Source organism: Hypanus sabinus, chromosome 15 (genome assembly GCF_030144855.1).
Source record: "Hypanus sabinus isolate sHypSab1 chromosome 15, sHypSab1.hap1, whole genome shotgun sequence".
Lineage (NCBI taxonomy): Eukaryota > Metazoa > Chordata > Chondrichthyes > Myliobatiformes > Dasyatidae > Hypanus > Hypanus sabinus.
The window spans coordinates 52731827-52756419 of NC_082720.1; the positions used below are offsets into that span (position 1 = coordinate 52731827).

Consider the following 24593-nt stretch of genomic DNA (forward strand, 5'->3'; position numbering starts at 1 on the left):
TCAGGTAATGTCAATGGAGAGGGATAGACAGTCAATGTTTCTTTTGATACCCTTTATCTGGACTGAGTTCCTCCAGCATTTTGTGTGTATTCCTTTAGTTTTCCAACATCTGCAGAATTTCTTGTGTTTGTATTTCACAAATATGACTGGTTTTTGATGATAATATTGATAAGCTCAGAGCAGTAGACATTTCCTTCAACTAAGCCTTTGACAGAATCCCATATGGTAGGTTAGTCCAAAGGATCCAAAATGAACTAAGTAACTGGATATAGAACTGGCTTGATTGGAGGAGGTAAAGTGTAGTGGAGGGCAGACAAATGCAGACAATGATGTTCCTAGTCTGAAGGGCTTGAGCAATAAAGAAAGATTGAATGGACTGGTTCTAGTTTCCCAGGAATAGGAGAATCAGAATCAGGTTTAGTATCACCACATGTGTTGTGAAATTTGTTGTTTATGCAGTGGCAGTACAATATATAATGGTAAATACGCGTGTGTGTGTGTGTGTGTGTATGTGAAATTGTTAAATAAGTAGTGCAATAAAGTAGTGAGGTAGTGATCATGGGTTCAATGTTGATTCAGAAATCTGATGGCAGAGGGGAAGAAGCTGTTCCTCTATTATTGAGTGTGTACCTCCTTCCTGATGTTACCAATGAGAAGAAGGCATGTCCTGGGTGATGGGGGTCCTTAATGAAGAATGTTGACTTTTTGAGGCATCATTCCTTTCAGATGTCCTTAATGCTATGGAGGCTATTGTCCATAATAGAGCTGACGGAGTTCACAACTTTCTGCAGCTTTTTTCAATCCTGTGCAGTAACTCCACCATACCAGATGGTGCTGCAGCCATTTAGAATGCTTTCCTTGGTACATCTATAGATACGTGAAGTGTGTTTAGTGACATACCGATATTTTGGACCCAGGATAGATCCTCAGAGATTTAAACATCCAGAAACTTGAAATTGCTCACTCTTTCACCTCTGATCCCTCTGGATGACTGGTGTCTACTTCTTATACTTTCTGAAGTTCACAGTCAATTGAGTGCAATATTATTGTTGCAACACCACTCACACAGCTGATCCATCTCGCTCCTGTACAGCTCCTCATCACCATCTGAAATTCTGCCAATAATAGTTGTGTCATCAGCAAATTCATAGATAGGCATTTGAACTGTGCCTAGACTCATGGTCATGGATGTGGAGAAAGTAGAGCAGTGGGTTAAGCATGCCAGTGTTGATTGTTAGTGAGGTAGAGATATTATTTCCGATCCTCACCGTCATTGGTGTTCTGGTGAGGAAGTCGAGGATCCAGTTGCTGGGGGAGGTACAGAGGCTTAGGTTTTGGAACTTTTTGATCAGAACGATAGGAATGATGGTGTTAAATGCTGAACTGTAGTCAGTAAATAAGCATCATGGCACAAGTATTAATATTGTTCAGGTGATGCAAGACCGTGTGAAGAGCCAATGAGGTTGCATCTACTGTAGACCTATTATGGTGATAGGCAGATTATAGTAGGTCTAGTTTCTTGCCGAGAGAGGAGTTAATTCTAACCATAACCAACCTCTCAGAGCACTCATCACTGTAGATGTGCTACTGGTGATAATCGTTAAGGCAGCTCACTCTGCTCTTCTTGGGCACTAGTGTGATTGTTGGCCTTTTGAAGCAGGTAGGAAATTCCAACAACAGCAATGAAAGATTGTAAAAGTCTTTGAACACACCCAGCAGTTGTTTGACATAGGTTTTCAGAGCCCTAACAGGTACTCCGTCAGGGAGATGAGATGTGACATGTTAGAGATACCTAAAGTTATAAGAGGCATAGAAAGCGTAGATAGCCATGTTTCAGGGATCTATGACTACAGAGGTAGGTTTGAACTGAGAGGGATGAGGTTTAAAGGAGATCTAAGGATAATTATTTTTGCAGAGTTGCTGATATCTAGATTAAGCTGCAAGGGGAGGTAGCGGAGGCAGAAACATCAACAATATTTGTGATTGGGCTGGAACTGAACAAGGCATAGAGGGACGTGGGATTAATACAGGCAAGTATGTTTAGTATAGATAGGCATGATGATCAGCATAGACATGGTGATCCAAAAAGCTTGTTTCTTTGTTGTAAAATCTAATCCTGAAATTCCACCATAACAAATGACTGGAATTCTGAGAATGACCAAGAAAGGTCACAGCATTCTTCTACAAATAAATTAACTGGGAAGGAATCATTGCTTCACCATCATGATGTTATTACAAATTACTTCAGTTTTCAGACCAGGACATTGCTTTGGCTGATATGAGTGTCTAGGAGGGACCATGATAAAATGTATTAAAGGTTAACTACCATCAGCTACAAATACAGATTGGTGATGGGAAGAAGGGCTATTGATGCTCAATACAACTTTCAGTCTTGAGTGAAAATAGTTGAAGAGTTAATCGAGTTTCTGATTTAATCAGGTGGCAAATGCATAATCAATCTGGGAATTCCTCCCCTTCAGTCTGTCACCAACATGGAAAAAAACAAGTTTACATGTTTTTATTTTATAAGGGAAGAGTGGTAACAAGACATGAAGTACTGCAAGTGTCTGGAACCGAGCAGATTACAAATGAGGCCTGAATATAAAACTCACACTCTAGCCCCTTCTTAATCTATGGAATTCATTGTCACAGACATTTGTGAAGTCCAAGTCCTTGAGTATATTTAAAGCAGAGGTTGATAGGTTCTTGATTAGTCAGGGCATCAAAAGTTATGGGGAGAAGGCAGGAGAATAGGGTTGAGAGGGATAATATATCAGCCACGATCAAATAGCAGAGCAGATCAGATAAGTCGAATGGCTTATTTCTGTTCTTATGTTTTATGGTCTCAATATCATGCTTACTTTAAGAGACTACAGTTCTTTAGATTGTAACAGAATATTTGACTATGTTCATCATACTTAAACAGGTCTATGATACATCTGGTGAGAGAATGAGGAATGTAGAGTGAGAAACCTAAGGGATCACACTTTGTTTAACCAAATCTTTGCTGCAGAGTGTAAAATAATTTCTAAATATTCTAATGTAGGTAAATTACACAACAATGGATTTGGTTTATAAATAAGATGATGTCCTAAGCAGCTATCTTCTATTTAGATTCATGTTGTTTGGCTGTGGATTGCAGAATATGTGATTTTACTGTTTAACTGAAATATCGGTGATGTGAAATAATGATAGTTGTAGCAGCCCAGACTTTCCTAAAGCGTACAGTATTTACTTAGCCAGAGGTTGTGGACCTGTGAATTCATTGCCACAGACAGCTGTTGAGGCAAAATCATTGAGTACAGTTGGCCCTCCTTATCCGCAGGGGATTGGTTCCAGGACTCTCCGCAGATACCAAAAAATGTGGATGTTCAAGTCCCTTATTTAACCTGTCTCGGTGCAGTGGACATTGGGACCCAGCAGCGCAGCTCTGAATCTGCAGCGTTTACGTTCATGAAAATCACGATTGAAAATAAAGTGGATGTAATAAAGCGATCAGAAAGAGGTGAAATGCCATTGGTCATCGGAAAAGCATTAGGCTACAGTCGGTCAACGATCCAAACAATTTTAATGCAGCATGTGAAAGGCCCTGCCTTGATGAAAGCCACAATTATTTCTAAGCAACGCAGTGGTTTAATTATTGAAATACGTGTGTTTCTTAAGTGTTTTATATGCATAGAAAGGTAAAATATATACTATATACTAAGACAAGTGTTTGACTAACTGACGCTAAATAATACCGGATGTACCTGTTCAGACTTCAAATCCGACTTAAAGACGGACTCAGGAATGGTACTCGTTCATAACCCGAGGACTACTTGTACTTTAAAATCATCTCTAGATTACTTATAATACCCAATACAATGCAAATTTTATGTAAGTAGCTGTTATACTGTATTGTTTAGGGAATAATGACAGGAAAAAATAGTCTGTACATGCTCAAACAATGAGTGCTGGAGAGAGAACTTCTGGGTTTTCCCGATCCGCGGTTGGTTGAATCTGCGCATGCAGAACCCGCGGATAAGGAGGGCCGACTGTATATTTAAAGCGGAGGTTGATAGGCTCTTGAATAGTAAGGTTGTCAAAGGTTAGGAGAGAAGACTGGAGAATGGGGTTGAGAGGGATAATAAGTCAGCCATGATAGAATGGCTGATCAGACTCAATGGGTCCATGGCTTATGGCCTAATGGTATTGTTACTGTTTTAGATCACAAATGATAAGTTCAATGACTTTATGACACAAGTAAAAATACTGTTGCTACAAAGTTTTCCATACATCCAAAACAGAAAAATTATTTTAAAGAAATCAGGCAACCTAATAAATATGATATCAATATCATAAGACTGCAGATTCCCAAATAATGAAGGTTCCAGTTTTGTAAAAAAAAATTAGCTTTTATGATAGCTGCAAATTGCCTCAAGGAAAAAGCATTTTAAGAACATTTTACAGAATAAATTTTAAAGATAAATACATATTTAAAAATGTTTTCTAACATATTTGGAAATATATATAGTTACCCTTACCAAAGCATTGGTGAAATAGCATTAAACTGAACTGTAGCTTGTGACATGCATATATCTTAATACTGATATGAGACAAACACAATCAGCACACATATCAGAGAAAATACAAACATAAAAATTAAAAGGAAACAATATAATGTTATACTGCAGAAAATCTTTCGACAGATTAATGTTGGCTTATTTTCAAACAATATTTTTGAAACTAAGTCATTTGCAGAAACACTCTGCTGAATGGCACCTATCTAGTGAAATTAAGGTATTTGCTAACACTTAAACACAAATTGGAACATACATATATAAAGGCACGCACTTTGATTCAAAATGCAGATATGAACAACGTGCATGCATATACAAGGGAACTATACACATATGCACTAATGCATAAACTTACAAGAGCATGGAGATATCACACTTTTTGGTATTTAACTGAATTCTTTGTTGAATTGACTGTAGCTTCAAATAAGATTCCATGCCATTAATAAAGCATAATGCAATCACAAGTGATGTAAAAAAAGTAACAATGCAACAAAAATGTACAAACAAGCAAGCAATATGTAATCATAATGAGGCAATGAAGTATTATGGCCATATAGACATTCAACTGAGAAAGATTGTGCCTCAGAATTCAATGTTTCTGGAAGAAGTTTGGATGACTTATGGTTTGCTTTTCAGTTCGTATTATTTGCCTTTCTTCAGAAGAGCACCACTTAAAACTGAAATTTAATAACAAATACATTTTAACTTGCAATACGCTCATCAATGCATAATGGACACATACAATGAGACTTGATGTCATTAAATCATAAGTACTCTGGAATGCTTGACCTACCTCTCTGAATCCTTGGGTTAGCAACCTGCAACACAAAATTGAGATTCTGATTTTCGTAAGGAATGTCCTTAAAAAAAACAATCAGTTTCATAAGATAATGGATCCATCACTTGTGACTTGATCACCTTCAAATACCAACTCTTTTCAACCCCTTATATTAACATTTTCTCCACCTTTTGCATGCCTCTACATTATACATTAATTGTTGGGTAAATTTCTCACCAACTCACTTACTTATAATCAAATAAGTGAGGAGCTTATTAAACATATTCAGCAGGATGTTGTCCAAACACCCTTGAAGAGTTGCTTCTGATGGATGAGATTGCTGCCTTTTATGTGGATTTATGCTGTGACCTAACAATCTGAGGTTACTGCTTTGTTTACTCAAGAGCAAAGAAATGTTTCTTACCAAAAACCCTCTGCTTTTACTTCCTGAGGCTTTGTATTGAAATAATTGGTACAATTAAACTAGCCTTGAGATTTGATAATATTTCTGCAAGGCACTAACAAAAGTCCTATTTTACATAGTGTTGTTAGTGAAAATTTTAACTGAATCATACCCTGGCAGGCCGGACTCCAAATCGCAGGATATCTTCACTGCTGATCTCCATGCCATTTTGATTTTCTAGTGATCGTCTTGCATCTTGTAAATGAAACATAATATTTGATTAACAGCCAGTGTCTTTGTGCAACAGTGAATTCTCAGATAAACCACTGGCCAAAAATAAATGATCATATACCAATTCTTCTGTAATTCCAAATTAATTCCAGGTACTTAACATTTAAGAGAAGTGGGGATAAGTCCATAGATAGGAGTATAGAGGGCCATGATCAGGTGCAAGTAAATGGGACTAGGCAGAATAATAGTTTGGCATAGACAAGATGGGCAGAAGGGCCTATTTTTGTGTTGTGGTGATCTATGATTCTGATTCTATAACTCAATTTGCATCCATTAGCTTCTTGATTATACTGTCCTTTATATATATTTTTAGATAAAGCACCAAGAAACTCTCCTTGGTGTCTGTTATCTTTGAGTCAGAGTCATATAACATCGAAACAGGATCTTTGGACCAGCAGGTCCATGTTGGCCAAGATTCCCATCTCTAAGCTCGTGTCAATTGCCTGCATTTGGCCCATATCCCTTGAAATCCTTCCAATCTATGTGCCTTTTAAGTATTGTTAATATATCTGCTTAAATCACTTTGTCTGGCAGCTCATTTCACACATGAACCATCCTCTAGGTTTCCATTAAATTTCTCCTCTTTTACCTTAAGCCTATGTCCCCTAGTTCTTGATTTCCCAACTCTGGGAAAAATACTGAGTGCATTCACCCTATCTATACCCTATTTATCTATCAATTTTATACATCACTCCTCATTCTCTTATACTTCAATGAATAAAGTCACAACCTGCACAAACTCTCTCCATAAATTATTTGCTCGAGTCCCATCAACATCCTTGTAAATCTCCTCTGCATTCTTTCAGCTTAATGACATCTTTCCTATAGAAGGGTGACCAAAACTGAACACAATGTTCCAAAGCAGACTCATCAAGATCTTCTACAATTGCAACATAACATCCCAAATTCTATACCGATCTCTGACTGATGAAGGTCAACATCCTAAAACCCTTCACCTTCACCACCCTTTCTCGGCATACACATGGCCAAAGAGCTCACGCGGTCTACACACACTGGCTGTGAGATGAAAAAAGCACAACAGTGTCTCTTTCACCTAAGGTAGTTGAAGAAGTTTGGCTACTATCCCCAAATCCTAAGGACTTTCTACAGGGGCACAATTGAGAGCATCCTACCTGGCTGCATCACTGCCTGGTATGGGAACTGTACTTCCCCCAGTCTCAGGACTCCAGAGAGAGGTGCGGACAGCCCAGTGCATCTGTAAATGTGAACTCACATCTACAGAGACAGGTGCATAAAAAGGGCCCAAAGGATCATTGGGGACCTCAATCACTCCAACCACAAACTGTTTCAGCTGCTGCCATCCAGGAAACAGTACCACAGCATTAAAGCCAGGACCAGCAGGTTCTGGGACAGTTTCTTCCACCAGGTCATCAGACTGATTAATTCACACTGATACAATTGTATCCTATGCTATAATGACTCTCCTGTTGTACATACTATTTATTACAAATTACTATAAATTGCACATTGCACATTTAGACAGTGATGTAATGTGGAGATTTCTACTGCTCATGTGTGTGAAGGATGTAAGAAATAAAATCAATTCAATCCAGTTCTACCTGTGAGGTCACTTTCAGCAAACTACGTGCTTGTACTCCCTAGTTCCTCTGTTCTATAACACAGCCAGGCCCCCAACATACATTATGAGAGTCCTGAATTAAACTCCATTTGCTACTCTTCAGGCCACTTATCTGGCTAATAAAGATTAATGAATGTTGACCTTCATTAATTGCATCATGTTTACGATTGGAAGTTATTAGCTGGAAAGTGTCTTACGATCAATGACCCAAGATATTTTCACATTTTATTGTTCCACAAATGCTGCGTGGCCTGGGGAGGATTCCTAGTATTTTCTTTTTTTATTTAAGATACTCAGTATCCGTTGTGTTTTTACCTTGACTTTAGTTGAAGTTTGTCCTGCACTCTAATTCATTGACACAGTAGTTACACGACATAATTTGCTGTTTTTTATAAGTATAATGTTGCTTACCAGAAGGTTGCAAGACCCTGCCAATAGCATGGATGACACCATTGGTTGCCATTATGTCAGCTTCTTCAACTGGAACTTTATTTACATTAATGATGAGATTTTTCTGAAAGAGAAGACATATTAATCCAACTTAATCAGTGTGTTCACTAAAACAAAACAGTGGAAGAATTCAATGTTATGACCAAATACTCACTGCTCCTATTTCCAAGTTAGCACCTTGTAGGGATTTCAACATCACGATCTTGCTGGCAACACCTCCACTAACCAGGATTTGTTCGCCAATATGATACTTCCACAAAGTGGGATCATCTGAAGAGGTAAAGAAACCAAAACTTCAGCAACATTAAATATTTTGAAGGCTTGAATAACTATATTTTCCTCAGTATAACATATCCATCCAAACAATATGAAAAGAGAAAATGCTGGAGATAGCCAGCGGCTCACTCAGAGTTTCCTTCCTTCACATACAGTTTGTTTCCTGACTTTCTAAATACTTCCAGCTTTTTCCCCTTTCTTACCTTGCATTTTCAATATCAACTGTTTATTTTTCTTTTATCTTTATTTGAATACGTCTAGATTAGCTGAATGCTACAATTTCAAATTCAAAAGTGACTGCTCATCTGTTTCTACATATTTAAAACATGAAAGTTGGCTTGAATTAAGACTGCCATTGATACTCGACTGTAAATCCATTTGTTCTGAAATCTGACCATCTGTTAAGCTTAGATTCAACAGAGTTTCAAAGTTCAGAAGTTCAAAGTAAATGTATTATCTAAGTACATACATGTTACCATATGTGACATTGAGATTCATTTCCTTGCAGGAATTTACAGGGGAAAAAGAAAATACAACAGAATTTACAAAAAAACAATGCATAAATAGAGAAAGACTTGAAATTAAAGGCAGCCTTGTGTATTTCATTGTGTTGAAATACTTAATGGTGTCTGGTGTTATGCATTGGAGTAAATTCCAATGTTGGCATTCATAGCAAAAGGATTTGAGTACAGGAGCAGGGAGGTTCTATTGCAGTTGTACAAGGCCTTGGTGAGACCGCATCTGAAGTATTGTGTGCAGTTTTGGTCCCCTAATGTGAGGAAAGACATTCTTGCCATAGAGAGAGTACAAAGAAGGTTCACCAGATTGATTCCTGGGATGGCAGGACTTCCATATGAAGAAAGACTGGATCGATTTGGCTTATACTCACTGGAATTTAGAAGTTTGAGGGGGGATCATATTGAAATGTATAAAATTCTAAAGGGATTGGACAGGATAGATGCAGGAAGATTGTTTCCAATGTTGGGGAAGTCCAGAAGGAGGGGTCACAGTTTAAGGATAAAGGGGAAGCCTTTTAGGACCGAGATGAGGAGAAACTTCTTCACACAGAGAGTGGTGAATTTGTGGAATTCTTTGCCACAGGAAACAATTGAGGCTGGTTCGTTGGCTATACTTAAGAGGAAGTTAGATATGGCCCCCATGGCTACAGGGATCAGGAGGTATAGAGAGAAAGCAGGTACAGGGTTCTGAGTTGGATGATCAGCCATGATCATACTGAATGGTGGTGCAGGCTTGAAGGGCCGAATGGCCTACTCCTGCAGCTATTTTCTATGTTTCAGATTACATGATTAACATTTGATAAAAGATGTTGCTTTGATAATCTGCTAGTGGTCGGAAATTCCAGACTAGCTGACATATGTAGGCTTGGAGAGACTATCCATCTTACGCCCAGGTTCTTCTGGTAATACTGAACCATGAGCTAAGCAACTGGAAAGTACTGTATATCAATGCAATGTGTCTGGTGTAGTGCCTGGGTCAGGGCAGAACCTGGATTGGTGCAACTCATTTGACACAGTGAATCCGTATCTATACTGTGAATCTGGCTCAAAGATTAGATCAGAACAGTGTATCCAATGTAGAATCTGATTCAATGCGGTAAATTAATCCGCTTCGGTGAGATCACTGCAGAACCATAGATGGTAAGGTGTTCCAATGAATCCAATATGATCAGCATCCCAGGACCTTGAAGAAGCAATTTTACTTTGCAGTACACAGTTGTACTATGGAGGAGGCAAATTAACTATAAGAAGCCAGTACTTGAAAGTAAAGTCTTATTAACCAACCTGAGCCTGACCATGAACCATAGGATATAGGAGCAGAAATAGGCCTTTTGGCCCATCGAGTCTGCTCCGCCATTTCATCATGCTGATCTAATTTTCCTCTCAGCCCCAACCTCCTACCTTCTCTCCAAATCCCTTCATGTCCTAACCAACCAAGAAGCCTCTGCCTTAAATATACATAAAGACTTGGCCTCCACAGCTGCCTTTGGTAAAGAATTTCACAGATCACCTCTCTCCATTCTAAAAGGTTGCCCCTCTATTCTGAGACTGTGTCCTCTGCTCTTAGGCCCTCCCACTGTAGGAAACATCCACTCCAGATCCACACTATCAAGGCCTTTCAGCATTCGATAGGCTTCAATTAGGTCACCCCTCATTCATGTGTTGAGGCTGGGTTTGAACTGCCTCAGACATTACAACACAGAAAGGGCCATGGGCTTGTGAGAATTCATATACGAGCAGACCTTGGGTGCAGAGGGTGTTTTAGCAACTGAGTGAAGTGCTGATCAAATGGATTTTTATTGTCTTGAATGAAAGAGAGTTCCTTAAATATTACTGCAAACAGATGGAAAATGTTCCTCATTTGTGTCTCACTGACAGGAGGAAGACTTGTGGAGTCAGGAAGGGATCTATTGTCTACTGTTTTATAACAGTATTCTGTGGCTGGTTCCATTGAATCTGCGGGCAGTGAGGAGGCACTTAACCGTTGTAGTATCATTGACAATCAGGGGTGGTTGTTTTGATGTCTGGGAGAACTGGTATCATTAAATAAAGTAGTTAGAGTGGCCAACAGTACCTTAAATAACCACACATATAAGACAGCAAGGCACTGGTATAACTCAAATAATTAAGCCAATCATCAATTCAAGCAGGAATAATATTCCACAACTAAATTAGGATCATTAGGTAAAAACTGAGTTAAAGTCTCAGCCAATCCCATCACTTTGTGATTGGTTGGTGAAAAGATTGTGATTGTGCCAGGACTGTTGAGAGTTTCAATGAGGTCTGCTCTCTGGAAATGTTTATCAACATACAATGCTGGTTCACAAAATTAATCCAGAAGGGTTTAGATGGAAGAAAGAGTAGCTAAAATAAACTAATATTCAACAGAGGGTTTATATCACAGAAGCTACTGGTGGTAAATGCTAGGCATTGGGACTACAGACTAAGAGACTCCTGGATGGCTACATGGAGCTTAGAAAAATAGAGGGCTACGGGTAAAGCCTATGTAGTTCTAAGGTAGGGACATGTTTGGCACAGCTCTGCGGGCTGAAGGGCCTGTATTGTGCTGTATGTTTTCTATGTTTCTATGTTTACACCAGTCAAACAATTGAACCCAGTCATAAATGCCAGACAGAGGAACTATGAGGCATATGCACACTCTATTGAACCAGGTAGAAAAAGTCAAGGTAGGTAGCCTACACATACACGTGCTACTAAATCCTGTGAGACATTAGTGAAACTGAAGTTTTAAAGCAGTTTCTTCCGAAAATTTTTATCTGTGTTAACTTGACCTATAGATAGCACACTGCAAGTTTCCATTGGTTTCAGTAAGTCATCATCTGTGCTGTGGAATCTGAGAAACAGGGTTAGTTAAGTTAGTCTCCTACAATAACTGGAAGTGACATGATGACTGTAGTCTAGTTTTTACCCATCATTCGTTTCTGTTCATGGCTGGATAGAGACAGGATAGCATCATTGGTTGGGGCAAAGACGGTGAATGTGCCAGGCCTGTTGAGAGTTTCAGTGAGTCCTGCTCTCTGGATGGCTCCCACCAGTATGCTGCAACAATAAAAAAAAAGACTCCTGAGATTTTAAAATGTTAACTCTTTCCCTTACCTCTGAGTACTTTTCAATTCTGTATGTTACTTCTGCTGAGAATTTGTGCAAGTAATTGATTGGAAGATGGCTGTCAAAGGCATTCTATCACCAACCAAGTTGGTTAGTAACATTTTTGGTATTTATTTCAAACTTTTGGCATTAACACTATTTCTTCTTGCTTCACTGCAAAATACCCTAATCCTTCATCATATTCTTAATCATAATTTTACAGATTAGAACTAGTTCAAGTTGCAGATTGACCATTCCATTATATGTAACTCCATACCTGAAGCGATCATCAGCTTTCAGAATGTCCATGACCGTGCCTTCTGGAGGAGTCAGTATTTTGTCCATTACCATCATGGAGCCATACCTCCCTCTTTTGTCATGTGCAGCAATACATATATTTTCAACACATAATGCCTTGAACAGAACAAAGACTATCTCAGGTAAGAAGGTATTTTCCTATATCCCTTTTCAAAGACGTGACAAACCTTAAAATTCTCACTAACTTTGTACCAATATAGATATGTAGGGTAGAAACTCTGATCACCAATCCTTATCAGGTGACTTCAAGGGTGTACCACAGACAAATTAAGCTCTAGCATCTACTTTGAACCAAAAATTATTTTTAAAATTATTCACATTTGGAGAAAAAGACAATTAGTATTCTAAATATTAAGATAAACAATTTTAATTATTTATTTATTCAGCACTAGAGAACAGAGTAGGCCTTCCAGCCCTCTGAGCTCTGCCACCCCAGCAAACCTGATTTTCCCTAACCTTATCACAGGACAATTTACAATGATCAATTAACCTACCTGGTATGTCTTTGGACTGTTGGAGGGAACCAGAGGACCCAGACAAAACCCATGCATTCCACAGGGAGGATGTATAGAGACTCCTTACAGAACAGCGGTGGAATTGAAATTTGAACTCTGGAGAGCCTCGGGCTGTAATAACATGCTATGCCACCATGGCATCCCTCCCCACCCCTTTGAACGGTTATGTTAATGTACATTGGTAATTGAATTTACAGATGGCAATTTGCACCAGAATAAATATTTTTAATGTAATGCATGCATCACTGGTAAGAGAAGAACTTTTTTGTCCATAATCAATTGCCTTACAGAAGTTAGTGTTGAACTGTTATCTTGATTAACAGCAGGCCCACTTTAGTGTTCCCACGCTGCTGTTTGTGGGGGAGCTTCAGGATTTACACCAAGTGAGTGAAGAATTGATAATATACAAGTCAGGATGTGGAGGGGATCCTGCAGGAAATAATGTTTCCATATACCTGCTCAATAGAGTGGGTTGCAGACAGGTGAGGGCCACTTTACTATTGGCAGTCACTGCAGGCAACATGCCACTGGTGGTGGGGAGGTAAAAAATTTGCTGAGTTTATCAGCTGGGCTCATGTACTTGGATATGCCCTGTTTTGTGAGCTTTGCTAGAGCTGCATCTGTCAACACAAGTGGAAAATGTTTCATTAGACCCCTGCCTTGGGAGCCATAGAAAAGTGTTTCAGAGTAAAAAGCCACATAAATTACCTCTTGCAATTACCTAATGTCTCATTTACCCATGTAGTCAATGTTTATAAGGCTTTTTAAAATTTCTAACCAATGATGGCTGCAGGATGTTAATTAGTGATGGAATCATTGATGGCAAGGTCACTGAACATCACTGGTGGGTAATTAGATGTCCTTTCAGTGGACGAAGCATCAAATAGCTCTTGCCTGGTATAATGACCACATTTTGACTGATATGCCTTTCAGCTAATAACTTCCTGTTACTTAATGGTTCAATTGTTCCATTTAATATCAGACAATGTACACAATATACAACCTGAAATTCTTACTCTCTGCAGACATTCACAAAACAGAAGAAGAACCCCAAATGTCTCCAACACAAAGGAAAATTCTCCTCAAGCAGAAATTATATCTATGATAAAGGAAGATCACTGGAGTTGTTCAAGACCAGCCATCACACCGGTATGACAACCAGAATGGAGTTCCTTGGAGTATGATCAAAGATGGTTTTGAAATATTCAGGTTTTTCAATTACTTTTCACAGAATGAAGTGACCATACCCACATGCAGTGAGTTTTAGACAACATTCACTCATGGCCTAATCAGAGGGAAGGTTCTGGAATGACAAAAATGCAATCCTCTAGCAGGATTTGAAATATTATTAATGCTTTGATTTATGTGTAACTGCTTCCAAATTCCAGGTGTTGGCTTGAAATTCTCATCTAGCTCAAAAATATGTGGGTTAATAATTTATACACTCCTTCCAAATTCCAGGTGTTGGCCTGAAATTCTCATCTAGTTCAGAAATATGTGGCTTAATAATTTATATACTCCTGAGTATATATAAATGTCAATCATGATAAAAAGATGGCACTTGTGTCATGCCACAATGGAAATTGTATTTCATTAGACCGAAATTCCAATAAAATGTTATATTTTATTTCCAGTTGCAAATTATTTCTGTCATTTACAGGATTTTTTGGCTCATTATTAGCACACTATGTATCAGACATCTGTCCATGATATAGCCACCACTAACTTTATGATCTTTAGTTGTAATTAGCACTATTACTGAGTCAGAAGATTTTGTAAATAAGGGTTAAATGGAGGCTGTCTGCTCTGATGTTTGGATGAGAAGAACACACTTTGGAAGAAGAGCAGAGAAATTCTTTCTAACTAAAACCATAAACACAAATCTTCTGAATACTTATCCAATGCTATATTTTGAAAGTATGTTACTAGTCATAAAGCTCTTTGGGGAATTGGAAGGTCATGAAAAGTCCTCTGTAATATAAATCTTTATTTTCCCACAAAAAAGTATCTAGAAATTAGGAAAAAACACATACATTACGATAAACAAAGACTCTGAGTTTCTTGCCACTCAACGTTTCAAGTATCTGCCCATGGTATAGATATTTAGAAGAGAGCTGCTCTTTCACAATGTGGTCCAGCAGAAGTTCCTTTGTTTCTTCATTAATAACCAGAGATTTTTCTATTATAAAACACAGGAGACAACTTTTGATGAAAATTTTCCCCAAGACAATTATAATCTGTACAAAGTCTAATTGAAAACCTGCTTTTGTCCCTATTATAGTCAAATCTGTAGGAAGGGCATAATTAACTGCACCTCTATTAAAAAGGCAGCACCACCATAAAATTTCTAGAAATATCAATGACGATAAAAATAGCATGAATCATACTACAATGGTGCTTAATAAAACAGGTAGAACTAATAAAATGGGCTATGTTTTATTTCCTCTTTTCAGTTTGTTGCCAGCTTTATTAGATTATTAATTTGCTGTTAGCTCAGCACATGACCGTAACCAGCCTCCCCGCCAGTCTGCGCTTCTTACTACCTCAGTGAAGTAACCAACATAATCAAAGACCCCACCCATCCTGACATCCTCTTTTCTGCCCTCTCCCATTAGGCAGAAGATAAAAAAGCCTCAAAGCACCACCATAAGGCTCAAAATAGCTTTTATCCTGCTGTTATTAGACTAGTGAATGATTCCCTAGGACAACAAAGTTGGACTCTTGGCCTCATAATCTGCCTTTTTATGATCTTGCACCTTACTGTATCTACCTGCATGGCACTTTGTAGCTGTGGCATTATATTCTACATTCTGGTATTGTTTTACCTTGTCTGAGCTCAATGCACTGTGTAACTAACTGATCTCTATGAACAGTAAGCAAGATAAGCTTTTCAATGCACCTTGCTACATGTGAGAATAATAAATAAATTCAAATTCCAATTCCAGATTTTCCTCCAGGCCATCCAAGAGAAGGTCACAATGCATCCTCTGTGATGATTTCCTGAGCCAGTTAAGACCAGGAAAAGAAAAATCACAAACAAGCACCAAGATCTTGCTTGGCTGCTAATAAGAAGGGCTCTTTCTGCCGGCCTTCTTGCATATTTGGAATCCCTAGCCTTGAGTCAGCTACAAGGCGATGAGAAAATTGTCTACCTCTGTTTAAACTGAAGACTGGCAAAAAGAAAAGTTCTTCACAAAGAAGACACTTTTGCCTGCCCAAAACTCATTGGTCCCCCAGTACACCAAGATGCCTTGAGTGAATGGAGTTACTTTGCACAACTTGGGCTGCAGGAGAAGGTGCTATGTGACACACTGATGCTTGTGGGGAAGAACTTCAGTCTAAGGCCCCTCAAACACTTGAAGGGTGGGTTGTTCAAAAAAGCCACATAAGCTGCACTGGTGATTTCTACATCAAAAGCATTAACTTGATGATGTATAGACATGAAACACTTTGAATGCATAGACTGGCTGACACTATGAATGTAAATGAAGCCATGTACTGTTTTGTATTTCTTGTATACATTTCTGAATAAATTTTATTTTTGAAATAAAGAAGACAAGCTTTGAGCAAGAGAGAGAGACAGAGACAGAGAGAGGGAGAGAGAGTGTAGACACGAGGGGTGATTGATAAGTTTGTGGCCTAAGGTAGAAGGAGTCAATTTTAGAGAACCTAGCACATTTATTTTCCAACATAGTCCCTTCCTACACTTACACACCTAGTCCAGCGGTCGTGGAGCATACAGACCTTGGACCTCCAGAAAGCGTCCACATGAGTTATACAGCTCTCGTTACATGCACATGCAGGTAAACTCTGAGTGATTATGCAGAAAGTTTGAAGTTAATAACTCATCTCCTTCTACCTTAGGCCATGAACTTATCAATCACCCTTGTATATGCTGAAACTAGGCATCTTTTTCCTATTGTGATCCCTTATAGTTTTGACAACATACACAGTTTTGTAGTTCATAAGACAGGAACAACCTCAGCTCCAAAAACTCTGGGTTAATCTCCAAAGACTTAGGAAATTATATTGTTCAGGTTCCTAATGTGATGAAAATCTATTAAACAGCTCATTAAAAAATGCTGATAAACCTAGAGGTACTTCCATCTAAATGCCATTTGTGTTATTGTGTATATTGTGCATTGCAGGCAGTTCACCAGGAACCAGATGTGATTTTGGTGAACAGGGCAGTCACACACACTCTTAGCAGGCCGGGGTGTCTGGAGTAAAATATGGTCGAGCTGAGGCCATTCTGTAAATCTGTAATTAAAATAGTTCTAGCATTTTTACCCATGCAAGTTTGTCTTTATTAAAGGACAAACATGACGTGGCATGTGTGTGGTTCACCTGGAACCGAAAATGACATTGGTGAATGGGTCACACACATGCTCTTGGCGGCGGAAAGTCCCGGGTAAAATATGGTCAAGCTGAAGCCATTCTGTAAATCTGTATATAAAATAGTTCTAGCGTTTGTCTTTGTTAAAGAAAGACACTATTGAGTGAAAGGACAGGGTATTTGATGGCATTTTCACATTGATATACAGAGAAAATGCATTCAGTGTGAGATGAACTAGTCAATCTACGGCCAGAAGGTGCCGTAGATTGATTGGCAAGAGAGCTGGCAGTTGGAAAGAGTGATCTGATCAGTTATTAGAAATCATACCTTATCAAATTGACATCTCAAATAGTAATAAATATGAGACTCATTCCATAACTCTGGGGAAAGAGAGTGAGAGTATCAACATGATTCAAGTTCAACCTCAAAGTAAATCACCACAGAATCACAAGCTCTATTCTTTTGTTATTTGTCAAATTTCTGAGTCGGACTCTTGTACATCAGGGGGTTAGTTCAATCCTGGAATGTTGTAAAAAGAGTAGGAATGGGGGAAACACTATGTAACCATCAACAACTGTTGCATTACCTAGCAACATTAAATGCCCTTTGCAAATGGGATGGGATCATTAGGGATTTCAGAACCAGGAGCTACAAAGAATGGACTTAGCATAAAACTTTGAACAGTTCCGTACAGCACAGGGCTTTCAGCCCATGATGTTATGCCAACTTTTTAACCTGCTCCAAAATTAATCTAACCCTTCCCTCCCACATAACCCACTATTTGTATTTCAACCATATAGCTATCTCTGAAAGTTCCTTAATACAGCGACCTCTACTACCGTCCCTTGCAGTATTTTCCATGCACTTACCATGCTCTGCAATATAAAAAAAAACTACCTCCAATATTCTCCATCACTTGAAAATTATGCCTTTTCACGTTAGCCATTTCTGCCCTGCGGAAAAAGGCATTGTCTGTCCACACTATCTATGCCTTTTTTCTTATATTTCTATCGTCACCTCTCATCTTTCTTCCCTGTAAAGAGAAAACCCCCTAGCTCACTCAGCCTATCCTCATAAAACATGCTCTCTAATCCAGGCAGCATCTAGATTAATTTTCCTCTGTGCCCTCTTTAAATCTTCCACATCTTTCCTATAATGAAGTGACCCGCACCGAATACAATATTTTTAGCAAGTATGATCTTAACCAGAGTTTTATAGAGCTGTAACATTACCTTGCAACTCTCACTTATTTAAAGATACAGACCAAAGTACCTGCACTACCCAATTACAACCCTATGACCAACTAACCCATGCATTTTGAATGTGTGAGAAAACTAGAGCACTCAGAGGAAACCCACATAGTCATAGGGAGAACATACAAACTCCTGAAATTCTTAAAATTCCTCAAATCAGTGGAATTGAACCCAGGTCACTAGCACTGCAATGGCATTCAACTCAATGCTATGCTCACGCTGCCTTACCATGAGTCTTGAACTCAATCCTTCAAACTCATGAAGGCTAACACAGCTTCTTAACCACCCTATCAACTCACACTGCAACTTTGAGGGATCTATGGCCAAGGATCCACCCCTCCATTCTGCTAAGAATCCTGCCAATTAACCTTGTGCTCTGCTTTCTAGTTGGACCTTCCAAATTGTATCAATTCACACTTCTCCGGATTTAACTCCATCTACCACTTCTCAGCCCATCTCTGCATTCTATCCATGTCCCACTGTAACGCATAACTGGGGCAACATGGTTCAAAGGGCCAGAAGGGTCTACTCTGTGATGTATCAATAAATAAATAAATATAATTCACAAAGAACATTGGCCCCAGATCAGATTCCTGCAGAACCACTAGATCCACAGTATTCTGCTTGGAACCTCCAGGCAGAATACACTCCACCTACTACCACCATCCCCCTTCAGTGGGCAAGTTAATTCTGAATCCACATAGCTAGGTTTCCCTAGATCCCACACCTCTTGATTTTCTGAACGAGCCTTTCATGGGAACCTTGTCAAACACCTTACTAAAATCCATATATACCACATCCACTGCTCTGCTTTCTCATTTCCTTGAGTTCATTCAGGCTGATAAAGTACAACCTGTCACTTACAAAGCTGCACTGACTATCCCTAATCTGACTCTTTCTCCAAATGCTCATTAATCCTGTCTTTAAGAATTCTCTCCAATAGTTTGCCCACTGCTGATGTAAGACTGGTGTATAATTCCCAGGATTATGCCTACTACCTTTTTTGGACAAAGGAGTAACATTTGTCACCCTCCAACCTTCTGATACAACTGTGGCTAGTGAGGATGCAAAGATCATCACCAAAGCTGCTGCAATTTCTTCCTACGCTTCCCTAGGGTATATCCAGTCCAGACCTGGGGGCTTATGTATCTTAACACTTTACTAAAGTTCCTGCACAACTTTCTTAACTATGACATGTTCCAGCATATTAGCCTGTTCTATGCTAATGTCACATTCATCAGTGTCCCTTTTACTCGTGAATACTGAAGCAAAGTACTCATTAAGGACCTCCCTGATGCACCATCAATAACTCTCGGAGACGTGAGGCGAGATATAGGTTTTTATTGGCTGGAAGAAAGAACAAGCAGCAATTGACCACCACACTACATCCTGGAGACTGAGGCCGGGGCTGTGTCTCCAATCGCCTTTATACCGGGGTCCGTGGGAGGAGCCACAGGTATATGGAGTTCACCACACTCCCCTACCTCCTTGAACTCCAGGCACATTTCTGTTAATGGTCAAACACCCAGGGAAAACATAAGGCTTTTAAAGGCAGTACAAATTAATTTCCTAATCGGCAGAAGCAGTAAAACTACTGTATGCTAAAACTAGCAGTGCTAAAACAAAGATACACAGTAAAGATCCCAAAAATTCTTACCTGACTAATGCCTGTTATATACAAATCAAATTGCATTTGTTAATTCTCTTACCTTGTTAAATTGTAGAAAAGACAGAGTCTCATCCAGTAATTGAACTTCAGTTAAAATAATCTTTTAGCTAGATTGCCTTAGTTACAGAAGAGGGTTGTTTTTTGATCTTTATATCTTCTGACAAAACTATTATTAAATTGTGGTGTCTATTCAAAGCAAAAACCAGATGCTAGAGGAACTTACTGGGTCAGGGAGCATCTATGGAGGGAAATAATGGTCAGCATTTTGGGACAAAACCCTTAATCTGAGAAAAAAATTTAGTGGGGAGATAGCCAAGTATAAAGAGGTGAGGGGAGGAAAGAGATGGGGCAAGGACTGGTGATCAATGGATAGATCCCAGAGAGAAAGGGTTAATTGGCAGATGGAGTCCTTTGGGGAGGGAAGGAGCAACGAAAGTGGGAAGTGATACATGAAAACAACAAAGAGCTGCAGAATGTGGAATCTCATTAGAAGCAAAGGTGAAGGATGAAGCCAAATAAGGAAGGGAAGAAGGACAAATTGGAACTGTGGCGGGAGGGGTTAGGGCACCCAGCGGGCGACGATCATATGGAGAAGGGGATGGTGTGGGGAAAAAACCGGGTGATAAGGACCTATAGATTTTTTTCTTGGAAAGAAAGAGGTATATGACAGGACATTGGTAAATCAGAACAAGAAAGAAGGGGATGGAAGGAGTGTAGAGTGCCTGAAATTGGAGAATTCAATATTCATGTCATTGGATTGTAGTTATCTGGGTGGAAAATAAATTGCTCTCCTACACCACACCACAACTGTGTTCCAATTAGGATGCATTTACAGTTGGCTCAGTTTTAGCTATGAATGCCTTGTGTAAATACAATAATAACTGAAATTATGTCAGGTCAGTTACTGGCAGCTAAATGCTTCTTCTTTGCCAAGAGTTATTTTTGACCCCAGTAAACTAAGCCTGAAAAGGAATCAGAGCCTAAACCTAAAACAAATTGGCATGTAACCCCTTCATTGGCATCTTCCACATCAATTCGGAATCATTAGAAATTTTGTTAAGTAACTTATAATTGTTACGACTGTGCCACAACTCTGAGGGGCCGAAGGGTACAAAGTCGCCCCCTCCTTTTTGAGAATCGAAAGATCGCTATTAATTCGGGTCTGGGACCCAGGAAATGAGAGAGAGAGACATGCAGAATCCTCAAGATTTGGAATGTGTCCTGGCCTCAACAAAACAAAAACCCCCGATAACAGCTATTATCTCTTGGAGATGGGTTTGTGTATTGAGTACTGTCCCATTCAATGAAGCCCTCAGGGGATGACCAGAGTGGGCTGGTTGAGGGATTGCATCATCCCAACCCAATTGACATGAGTAAGGATAAAAGAGGGTCTGGGGAACAACCCCATTAGACGCACCTGGAGAAATGCTAGAAATCCCGTGACAGCGTTTAATAGCGACAGCCGGTCGGGGCTCGTGTGCGTCCTTTTCCTTGCCTGGGTTGGCGGGCTCACCACGGAAGAACGGCTTTAGCTAAAGGAGAGGCCACAAGTGAACGGCCACACCAACGGGACTCCCAACGGATCAAAATCATAAAAAGGAAAGCCAGCAAGTTTCTAAAAATCTCTCTCTCTCTCCAACAAAAGGCTGCAGCCTGAATGAACTGAGTGACTTTTATATTTCCATCAGACAATACATTATCCTCGAGACAACAATAGAGCTATTTCTTGTTGATTATTATTATACCCGCACTTTTAGATTTAGTATTGATGATGTATATTATCTGTATGTTTGCATTGATATTATTTTTGTGTATTTTTACTAATAAATACTGTCAAAAATAGTACCATCAGACTTCAACGGACCCCTCTATCTTTGCTGGTAAGTGACCCAGTTACAGGGTTCGTAACAAAGTGGGGCCTCGTCTCGGGATTTGATACCAAATTGGAGGGCCAGTGAATCGGGCTTGTAAGTCCAAACTTGGAGCTGGTTGCACGGGTAACTAGACAGGAAACCAGCAAAGATGGACGTGGATGAATTTATAGAAAACCTGACTCTGGAGGCGCTAGAGGCGGCCACAAAGTCGGACTTGATAAATATTGCGAAAGGACTAAACCTCGCAGAGGTGAGATTGTCAATGAAAAAGCAGGAGGTGCGGAGGGCCATAACTCAGTACTATATTGTGAAGAATGTATTTTCGGCTGAGGTATTGGAAAATATCCCTGAAAAGATACCAGCTAGTGGGATGGCTCAGTTAGAGTTGGAGAAATTAAGGTTGGAACATGAAATTAATTTAAAACAGCTGCAAGCAGCTGAAAAGGAAAAGGAAAGAGCCGAGAAAGAGAAAGAAAGGGCTGAAAAGGAGCAGGAAAGAGCCGAAAAGCAAAGGGAGCATGTGCTCCAGCTAAAGGAGTTAGAGTTGAAGAGGGAGCAGGAAAGAGCTGAGAAACAAAGGGAGCATGAAATTCAGCTAAAACAGCTGGAAGCAGCTGAAAAAGAGAAAGAAAGGGCTGAGAAAGAGAGAGAGTATGAGGAGGCAGAGAAACAGAGGCAACATGACTTGGGTTTGGAGAAGTTAAGGCAAGAGTGAAGAGCTCAAGGGTCAGACCGAGAGGAGCGGTTTAATGTTAGTCGGGAGTTTAGGTTAGTACCTCCGTTTGAGGAGACGGATGTTGATAGTTATTTCTTACATTTTGAAAAGGTGGCAGTGAGTCAGAAGTGGCCCAAAGAGCAGTGGGTGGCGTTGTTACAAAGTGTGTTAAAAATGAAGGCACAACGGGCATATGCGGCATTGTCCATGGAGGAGGAGGAGTCTGAGAATTATGAGAAAGTAAAGGCGGCCATTCTTCGGACCTATGAATTGGTTCCTGAAGCGTATAGACAAAAGTTCAGAAATTTAAAGAAAGGGTGGAATCAGACGTATACCGAGTTTGCCTATGAGAAGGGTGTGCTCTTGGATCGTTGGTGTGCAGCAGAAATAGAGGAAGATGATTTTTGGCATCTCAGGGAGTTACTTCTGATTGAGGAATTTAAAGGTTGTGTTTCAGATGATATCCGGATGTATTTGAATGAGAAGCCGAATAAGTCCATCTCCGAATTTGCTAGGTTCGCAGATGAATATGCCTTAATCCACAAGACAAAGTTTTCCTCGAATAAAAGTTCCCAGAGAGACCGTGGGAATGGTAGAGAAAGCCCGCTGGCTGAGGCAGAGATCCTGCCAGGAGCTTGGGGTAAAATTAAGGAGGAGGAAAGGCAAGACAGCAGGAGAGGTCCTGGCTTGACCTGTTTTAATTGTGGAAAGGTGGTCATATTGCATCTCAGTGCCTTGCTCCGAGGAAGGAGACAGGAAAATGGAAAGCAGCAGTCCCTACAGGATGTGTTGTGGTGATCAGTAAATCGACGAGAGAGCCTCAGGTAGACAGAGTACGAGAAGGGTCTGAGAAATGTATTTCAGAAGGAACCGTGTCTGTGAGAGAGGGAGACACACCAGTTCCAGTGCGGATCTGGAGAGACACGGGAGCTGAGCTGTCATTGATTAGCAGTAATGTACTGGATTTTGGTCACAAGACTGGAGAGGTGGCTTTGAGAGGCATAGGAAAAGGGACAGAAACGGCGCCCTTGGATAGGATCATTATAAATTGTGAGCTGGTATCTGGACCAGTTGAAATAGGGATGTGATCAGAATTCCCGAGAACTGACGTGGACGTCCTTCTGGGTAACGATTTAGCTGAGGGTGACATTTGGTTGGCCATGGAGCTGACGAGCCAGCCTGTAAGTGTTGAGGTCCTGCCCCTAGGTTCCAAGATCTATTACACATGCGTGACCACTCGCAGCATGTTGAGAAAGGCAGCTGAGAACGAGACCAGTTTAAATCCGGCCAGTATCAATTTGGCCGAGACATTTTTACCGACCCTGTACCATGAGGGGTTAGAGGGTGGTAAAACGGAGAATAGGAAAGTGAACGAGAATAAGGGAGAGGAGGTAGTCCTGCCCTTAGCGAGGAGGAAATTTATAGAGGCACGAAGTAAAGACGAGAAACAGATAAGGCTGTTAAAAAGTCCAGGGTTGGATATGGATGATCTGTCTGGTTTGGCAGAACTGTTTGAAGAAGTTGAAAATTCTAAAGGTGTTCCCGATAATGAAATGAGGGCAGTCCTAGATGAAAAGGATGCCATTACCTTGAAGAAGTCTGCTGGGTTGGCAGATGAGGTTGTTTCAGCCCGCAGGGTTGAGTTTACTCCGGAAGGGAGTTGCCCAGAGAGTAACTGGGAGGATCAGGGGAATTTAGAATTTGAAAAGTGTACGGGTATTGAAAGCCTGGAAGAGGCAAATGTCCCGTTTGAGTGTGTTCAAGATGTGGATGCACGAAGTACTGAATCTAGTAATGGAGCTCAGAAAAAGTCTGAGGTATTTGATTCGGTTGAAAAGGAATGCAGTCCTTGTGGGTCAGATGGACTTGGTTCAGTGAAGAAAGGGTTAACCTTGGTAATAGTGGGAAGTGAGAATTCCCAGTTGTTTGT

At 40.0% G+C, this 24593-nt stretch overlaps 1 protein-coding gene across 1 annotated transcript in view; it reads right to left on the reverse strand.

Moving 5' to 3' along the window:
• Positions 1–4379: 4379 nt before the first annotated feature.
• Positions 4380–24593, reverse strand: part of tgfbi (transforming growth factor, beta-induced) — a 67402-nt gene continuing 47188 nt past the window's right edge. Inside the window, exons 10-17 of the mRNA XM_059990407.1 lie at positions 14850–14995; positions 12261–12397; positions 11805–11935; positions 8236–8351; positions 8043–8145; positions 5913–5995; positions 5353–5377; positions 4380–5236 (exon numbers count right to left, since the gene is read on the reverse strand). Coding sequence (XP_059846390.1) covers positions 5202–5236; positions 5353–5377; positions 5913–5995; positions 8043–8145; positions 8236–8351; positions 11805–11935; positions 12261–12397; positions 14850–14995 — 776 coding nt within the window. The 3' untranslated portion in view covers positions 4380–5201. The remainder of the gene's footprint in view (positions 5237–5352; positions 5378–5912; positions 5996–8042; positions 8146–8235; positions 8352–11804; positions 11936–12260; positions 12398–14849; positions 14996–24593) is intronic.